This window comes from Botryllus schlosseri, chromosome 8 (genome assembly GCF_051294905.1).
Source record: "Botryllus schlosseri isolate E-star chromosome 8, Bs_hap1, whole genome shotgun sequence".
NCBI classification, from domain to species: Eukaryota; Metazoa; Chordata; class Ascidiacea; order Stolidobranchia; family Styelidae; genus Botryllus; species Botryllus schlosseri.
Window position 1 is genome coordinate 167,766 of NC_137243.1, and position 8,291 is coordinate 176,056.

The window sequence follows — 8,291 nt, forward strand, 5'->3', positions numbered from 1 at the left end:
CAGATCCGCTTAGTTGATTCATAAAAGCGAAGCGGATGACAACAGAGCTTTACAGACACGGAAAAGAAATGACAATACATTAGAGACCACTATCAACTGAACATCTGTGAACTGGGATGGAGACAAGGCGGGATTTTAAAGACTGCTCTCCTTGCTTATCGAACGGCGACTATCCTAATGCGGTAATGCCCCTCGAGGATGCCGAGATTGTGTATTCAGTGAATTGGTTGGCTGTTAAATTATGTTTCACGCGGACTCAGTTATCGGATTCAGTTCTAGTGCGGTGTCCACTCATTCTTATAGTGACATTGAATATAAGCATGGGCTCCCTCGTGCAGCCACAACATGTTTCTCACTATTCGTTAAATGAGACACTGTCGTTGAGTCAATTTTATGACATCACTTCCTCGTATCCTCAGCCATAAAACTGCTCTTAAACAGTGAAGCTCCCTGCGGATCAGAAAGTTTCAATGTAGTCCGCAAATTCCAGACATATCGATCTTGAGACAACAGTGATAACTTGAGTATCCATTTCTTTTCGTATAGAAATTCTCACAGACAGCCAGTCAAAGTCTTGTCATGTCCAAGACAGGCGAGCGGCCCACGCCAAATACTACTGTCTGACCACACACCATAGCGCCACCGGGCGTTTGTCTAACGGCTGTCCAAATCACGTGAAGATGGTGTCACATGGAATATAGATAACTATAGGCTTACCATACGTCCTCTTTTAAGAGGATTTGTCCTCTTTTTTGACTTTTTTGAAAGTGTCCTCGGAGGACGCCCTTTTGTCCTCTTTTTTGAGATTTTGTCCTCTTTTTTGAAAATTTTGGTCAGATTTAGAGGAAATTGCGAGTGATATGCCGCAAATTAGCACAGAAGTTAAGCTCCGGCGGGTATTTCGGAGTTAAAAACGGTGATTTTAGCTCTGAGCGAAAAGATTACCTTTTTTTTAGTCATCCACCTGGCAATGTTGAGAGAAAAACGGTATTTTGAGCTCTGAGCGGAAGTGATGACTTTTTTTTTAGTCAACCGATCACGAAGTGGGAAAAATTTACCGGTTTTTGAGAATTCTTCTCCGGTTTTGCATGTCTGAACTTTATGAAAAAGTGTCCTCTTTTTAGATTTCCAAAATATGGTAAGCCTAGATAACTAACCTACGTAGGTTATTCGTTCAGTCAACTCCAAGAGGACAAGAACTCAATGATTCTCACTAAAATGTAATAAAAACTAACTACATGCCTCCACACAGGGCCATAACAGTCAGGGTTTAATTGTGTCTACAATATTGGTGATTGCATTATTGCTATTAATTTTCCATCCTATCTCAGTTCACGTGATCGAATTGAATTGTAAACTAAAGGAGTTGGTTACTTGGATGGTTGTGCGTCCGGCTTCTCGATCGGTAGGTCGTGGGTTCGATCCCCGGCCGGGTCAGAGACCAAAGACTCGAAAACTGGTATCCGCGGCTATCCTGCTAGGCGCTCAGCGATCACGGATAGCATGGAGGAGAAAATCCGGGGGTACGACTAGATGACCTTACTATAAGGCCGTATCGCATCTCCGTCATCAAAGCATCTCGATGGTGCATGCGAAAAAGAATACCCTATCTCTCTCTCTCTAGCGTGATGAACTTTTTGAAGTTGAAGGAAATCTTCCACATGATAGGCCTACTCTACAACAGTGCTCTTCATCCTGTGTGACGGTTCGCACTTGTGCGAATGAAATATAGTTCAGGGCGAATGACAATGATACGAATGCTGCTAATGAAAATCCGGATGAGTGCGAATGAGAATTGTCCATATTTCTCACTTTTTCTGATGTGGAATAATTCAAATATTACCCTGGCCGATATATCTGTCTGTTAATCATGAATCTCATGTAAGTATAAAATTATTCAAGAAAGTGTAAAGCAGTGATTCCCAACCGTGGCCATCATATAACGAAGTCGTACCAACGGGTTCGCCCGTCCGAATATGTTTAATTAATATTTACGGGCCCTACAGTTTCCAAGACACCTCACTCAGCTCTACCGGTAAATCTGATTACGTGAGCAGAGAGGACAAGTAGGCCTAATGTCGTGACCTTTCGAGAAAAACCCTCTTGATATACACACGGTTTTCTAGGCTTTTATTGACTAAAAGTGTAGACTAAGCTACAAAGAATAGAAACGTTTAAATACAAGTAAATCAGGAAACACATGCTACTCTCGAAACGCCTTAAACCAGAATGATCAACTAACTGAAGGACAAACAGACGAAATAATTACGAAAGGAAATGACGCAAAGATAGACACCTAGTGGATGCATAAAACACCACAATCTCCCCGGCCTAAAGAATTAACCCCATGTACAGCAGTCAAGTTCTGCGGTCGCCGTACCAGTCCGGCGTACGTCTTATTCTTGACGACCTCCTGACAGGTGGCTCTTCAGCAGATATTTCAGAATCGTTGTCATATCCACCGATAGACGTGTCGCAAGAGTCCTTTCGAACAGCGGCTGGAGAACTAGAATGCTGATCTGAGGGTGCCCGAGCTGAACGATTCTGATCACTGAATTCTTCAGGGCTCATGTCGACCACAGGTTCGTCAAAGGAGAAATCAGACGTATTCGTGTCCTCTTTTTGTGGACAAGGGGCCAGGTCCCTGACCGATACCGTTGATTCCGTCCCGTTCCTGTGACGAATCAAGGCATATTTGGTGTTAGCATCTAGAAGTTCTACCCTGACGACTTCAGGATCACTCTTGTTGCGAACGAAGTTCCGTAGCAGCACAATGCCACCGCCCAGGAGCCAATCAGGTATCGACACACCTAACATGGATCTCCGCTCGAAGCTGAAAAATCTGTCATGAGGACAACAGTTAGTAGAGGTGCAGAGTAACGATCTTATCGAATGCAAAGCATCAGGAAGGACTTGCTCCCACAAACGTTCAGGTAATTTTTGAGTTGCTAAACGGAGTTTAATTGCTTTCCAGAGGGTTTGATTCAAACGTTCGCATTGAGCATTGCCAGTTGGATGATAGGGTGTTGATTTGCTTGTCGCAACACCTTTACGAGTCAGAAATACCGTTACGTCTTTCGATAGAAATGATGTACCTCGATCACTGTGGACGTATTCGGGGAGTCCAACAAGGGAAAACAATGAAGAGAGGCACTTGATAACAGTCGCAGAAGTCATGTCACGACACGCATAGGCGAATGGAAATCGACTATACTCGTCGATTATAACGAGTATGAAACGTTTGGGTCCCGAGACTGGACCTTTGAAATCAATGCTTATACGCTCCCAGGGTCTCGTGGCTTTGACTAGATGATTCACTTGGTTGGGTTTAAAGAAACGCGGTTTACATTCGGAACAGACAGAACAATTGGAACAGATGTTTTTGACATCCTCCATGGAAAAAGGCAGGTTTTTCGCACGAACAAAGTGATGAAGCCTACGGACTCCAGGGTGACTCAAAGCTTCATGAATCTGCTGTAACGACATTCCAGACGACGATGAAATGGAACACAGCCGAGAAAGCGCATCTGCCCCCACATGCTCCTCACCGGGGCGATGAAAAATTTCATACTTGAACGAGCTGAGTTCTAATTTCCAAATAGATAACTTGCTGTTCTTGATTTTGCTCGGGTGACTTTTTCGAAATATAAATGAAAGCGCCTTCTGGTCGGTGATTAAGCGAAACTTGTTTCTAATCAAAAGATATCCCCATTTTCTGACAGATTCTATAATTGCCAGCGCCTCTTTCTCTACAGCTGGATATTTCATCTCGCTTTTAGACAATGTTCGGGACATGAAAGCGACAGGTCTGCCCCGCTGGCTTAAGATAGCTCCGATCGCGAGATCTGACGCATCACATTCCACTTGGAAAGGTTCATCGTCATAAATACAACTTAGACAGGCTCGTAATAAGTCACCTTTCAGTTTACTGATGGCTTCAAGCTGAACACCAATCAACGGAAATTCGCAATTTTGACATAGTGGTTTGATTTTACTGGAGAAAGAGGGAATCCACTTTGAATAGTATGCCAACATTCCCATGAAGCGTTTCAAACAGCGATTATCGTTAGGAACTGGCATTTCAAGTAATGGTTTGAGATGTTCCGGATCTGGCTGAATTCGATTATGTGATATCAAATGTCCAAGTAACGAAAGTTTTGAAACAGAGAACAGACATTTATCACGATTGAGTGTTAATTCGCAATTCGTCGCAGCCAACATGAAAGCCTGAAGTCTTTCATCATGCTCTTTTTGATTTTCTCCGTAAATCGTGACGTTATCAAGATAAGCAACGGTACCTTTTAGGTCGTGTTCAGCAATGAAATTGTCAATGAAACGCTGAAACGCAGCTACCATTGGTTATTCCGAAGGGCAAACGGCAAAATTGATACAATGATCCATCAGCTTCAAATGCAGTATATGGCCTATCGGATACAGATAGTGGCACCTGGTGATAAGCAGACTTTAGATCAATAGTGCTATATACCGTCCCTTTCGCCACTTCATTCACTATATTCTCTATTTTTGGCAACGGGTACGCATCAAGAGGAGTAAACCTATTGATTGTTTGTGAATAATCGATTACCAACCTCTTCTTGTGCCGAAAATCTTTAGTCACCAAGACTTGAGCTCGCCAGGGAGACACGGAGTGTTCTACCACACCATCGCACAGCAGCTTCGATAACTCATTCGCAATGAATTTGCGGTCATCTGAACTATAATTTCTTGATCTGACAGCCACGGGTCGCACTTCGGGGTCGACGAATTTGAATATTTGAGGAGGTGCAGATACTTTCGCAGCTGCAACGGCGCAATGTGAAGCATTAGAAATGACGAGATCCTTAGATGGTCCCCCAAATTCAAATACTACTTTCCCATGTTGCTTCATGAATTCTAATCCCAGGATCACATCAGCAATAAGATCTTTAACGACTCTGAATTTGACTTTGCCGTAATTGCACCCCGGTATCTCGAGTGAAGCTTCAATGCACCCGAGAACAGTTATCACGGAATTTTTCTCTGCGAGTGTGATGGGGTATTTGCGACCAAACAGGCGAAGGCCGAGGTATTTCGATAGAGATTCACTGATATAGCATTCATAAGCACCGGAATCTATCAAAGCTTCCACGTTATATCGCGCAACGGAGACGTCGAGGCAAGAATACCGAAGAGAGTCGGGTATTCCAGCAAGTACCGAGCCAGAGACTAACGAGTTCAACGAGGCAGCAGGTTCTCCTCTGATACGCAATCTGCATACTTTCGCATAGTGTCCTCGCACGCCACAATGAAAGCATGAAGCATCTTTCGCGGGGCAGGATTTCCGTGTTCTTCCGTGAATTTCTCCGCAGAAAATGCACTTCTTCTTCAATGTATTCACGGCAGGCACATCGCTCTTGAACGCCGATAAATTGGAACCATTGGCCGATTGATCGCTGTTGACATTCAGAACAGGTTGGCTCTGCGGCTCATAGGAACTAGAAAACTTTTGCGCCTGTTCCAGAGACTCAGCTATCTTTATCGCCTTTTCAAGGGTCAAATCGTCATGTTCGAGTAAGCGCAGACGAATGGCCGATGATTGAATACCAGTAATTAACGAATCTCGTACCGCTTCTTGTCTGTGCTTGTCAGCAGTTACAGCGTCAAACGAACAGTCACGTGCGAGCATGAGCAATTCCTGTGAGAACTCGGTGATCGATTTACCCGGGTCTTGTTTTGCAATGGCCAGCAGATGCCTAGCATAAATTACATTCTTCTTCTTTCGATACAGGGATTTGAGCACATCAATGGCCGCTGTGAAGGTGTCCAGATGTTCGAATAATGCATAGACGTCAGGAGATACATACCCCGTAAGGATCGCCAATTTATCGAGAACCAGGGCGGGAGGATTTTCGTCGGAGTTAGAAGGAGCCTGCGTCGTCGAAGCCTCAACTGCATTGATGAAATTGTTGAGCATCTTTTCCCAGTGATTGAAGACCTTTAGCGAATCTTGAGCACTTGGAAGGATTTCAAGTATTGGCACTCGAATGTACTTCTCTTGAGAACCAGCCATGATCTCAGGTTTTAGTCAATAAAATTGTCGTGACCTTTCGAGAAAAACCCTCTTGATATACACACGGTTTTCTAGGCTTTTATTGACTAAAAGTGTAGACTAAGCTACAAAGAATAGAAACGTTTAAATACAAGTAAATCAGGAAACACATGCTACTCTCGAAACGCCTTAAACCAGAATGATCAACTAACTGAAGGACAAACAGACGAAATAATTACGAAAGGAAATGACGCAAAGATAGACACCTAGTGGATGCATAAAACACCACACCTAATTCATAGCAATATATATGCAATTCCCGATCTTATTGACCTATTTTATTTTGAATTATCGAAAATTTTCGCGCTCCACGATGGCCCACTAAACGGGGATCCTGATTTCGTGGCAGAAGCGAACAACGACACGGGGGCTCGGTTTATCACCCTATGGGAACTCAAGACCTACTTGTTTTGGGGGGCCTGACGAAGTGATGTTTCGTTCCTGCCAACGGGTATACGCCCGAAGATGTTTAATTATTATTGAATGGTTCTACCTTTTCAAACACAACTCACTCGGCTCAACCGGTCAATCTGATTACGTGAGCAGCGAGAGGATAAAAATTGATACCAATATATATGCAATTCCCGATTATATTGACCGATTCAATCATGAATTATATAAATTTTTCGCGCGTCGCGTGATTATATAGTCTAGAGAAGCTTCCTAAAACGGACACCCGATTGAGATGATCAATAGCGGTAAACAGCCATCTAGCCTGAGGGGGTCTGGGGGTTCGAAGTTCGGTTTATCACCCTATGGGGGGCCCAAGAGAAACTTTTTGGGGGGGGGGCTGACGAAGTGCTGTTACGGCCCTGGGTATTGATAACTAATTTGCGGATAGATGTGCAACAAGTGACTCACGATTGAATACGCCGAGATGCGTACTGCTTAGCCGGCAAAACGCAGCATAATTGGTAGTCCTATAGCTCGGGACCCAAGCGTCCGAATAATTTGATATGTCGGTGTTTATCGAAAGCAAGTGTCGCACTGATTCCAAAAATACGAATTGAAATCTCGCCAGGGCAATACAACTACTCCGAAATAGCCAGCAAAGGTTAATTGTTCTGAACAACGGGAGCGCGGCAACACAATGGCCAATGGCGTCAAGCGAATGATCGGAACAATGCCAATTTTTATATTTTAGTGACTATTTTGGGTTCCTTTCATTGCTCTGGTATTCGTGCGGCCCCGGCCGTACTCAGAAATTCTAAATTTGGCCCTGCCACCGAAAAAGGTTGGGAACCACTGGTGTAAAGTGTTGGCTTTTACAACCACAAGGATACCGCACGTTGTTCTTGAAAAAGACGTTGATTTCTATATTAGGGTTAACACGTCCTCCTTTAGGAGAATTTGTCCTTCCTTTTCAGGTTTTTGAAAATGTCCTCCGAGGTCGCCTAAATGTCATCCATTTTGGGAATTCCCTCTTCTTAACAGCTTTTAGAGCTAAGATAGTGGAGAGATTCGAGTGAAAATGGGTATATAAATGACGCTAAATAGGAAATTCGATCGTGCTTCGAGTGAATGTGACGACCTATTTTTTAGTCAACCAATGTAAACTGTGAAGGAAAAGCTGTATTTCTGGAGTTGAGCTGGAAAGTTCACCGTTTTTTAGTCAACCGACGACGCAGTGGGGAAAATTTACCATTTCCTCCGAATTTTACTCTACAAATCTTGGTCTGAAAATTTTGAGAAAGTCTCCTCCTTTCCTGATTCCAAAATATGGTCACCCTATTGCATAGTGGATGAATGAAGTGAATGAATCCTAAACTAAATAAAGCTGTAACACTTCTAGGCTACGTCCATCGCAGTTTTGGCAAAAGAATACAGCGTCACCCTTTGCGCATTATACTCATCATAAGGCCAGAGTCGACAAAAACACACTTCACCATTATTTCCTGAGGGACTGTTGTTGAAATGCTCGCCACAAATCAGATACATGCAGATACACCTCTTGTCGTTACACTAACACTATTGCCCTACCTCGCCCAGACATTGCTTCATTGATCATTTGCTACCATTTTTTAATTTTTTTCTATTTTCCTTTCCTAACTAAACACTTTTTTACAGCCAGACTGTTCTGAGTCAAGTGTACCTGTTTGATGCTGGTGTGATCAGACTAGATGACCTTCACGGTCTTATCGATCATTCCTATCTAATACCGAATACTGTGTACGCATATTTTCTGTACCACCATCACTGCCGT

General features: G+C 43.4%; 1 protein-coding gene across 1 annotated transcript; it reads right to left on the reverse strand.

Moving 5' to 3' along the window:
• Positions 1-4,359: 4,359 nt before the first annotated feature.
• On the reverse strand, positions 4,360-6,049 carry LOC145444142 (uncharacterized). Its single transcript, XM_080322065.1, has 2 exons — positions 4,590-6,049; positions 4,360-4,447 (listed from the first exon to the last, which is right to left on the reverse strand). Exons 1-2 carry the CDS (start codon positions 6,047-6,049, stop codon positions 4,360-4,362), a joined length of 1,548 nt encoding a protein of 515 aa, XP_080178191.1.
• Positions 6,050-8,291: the final 2,242 nt, after the last annotated feature.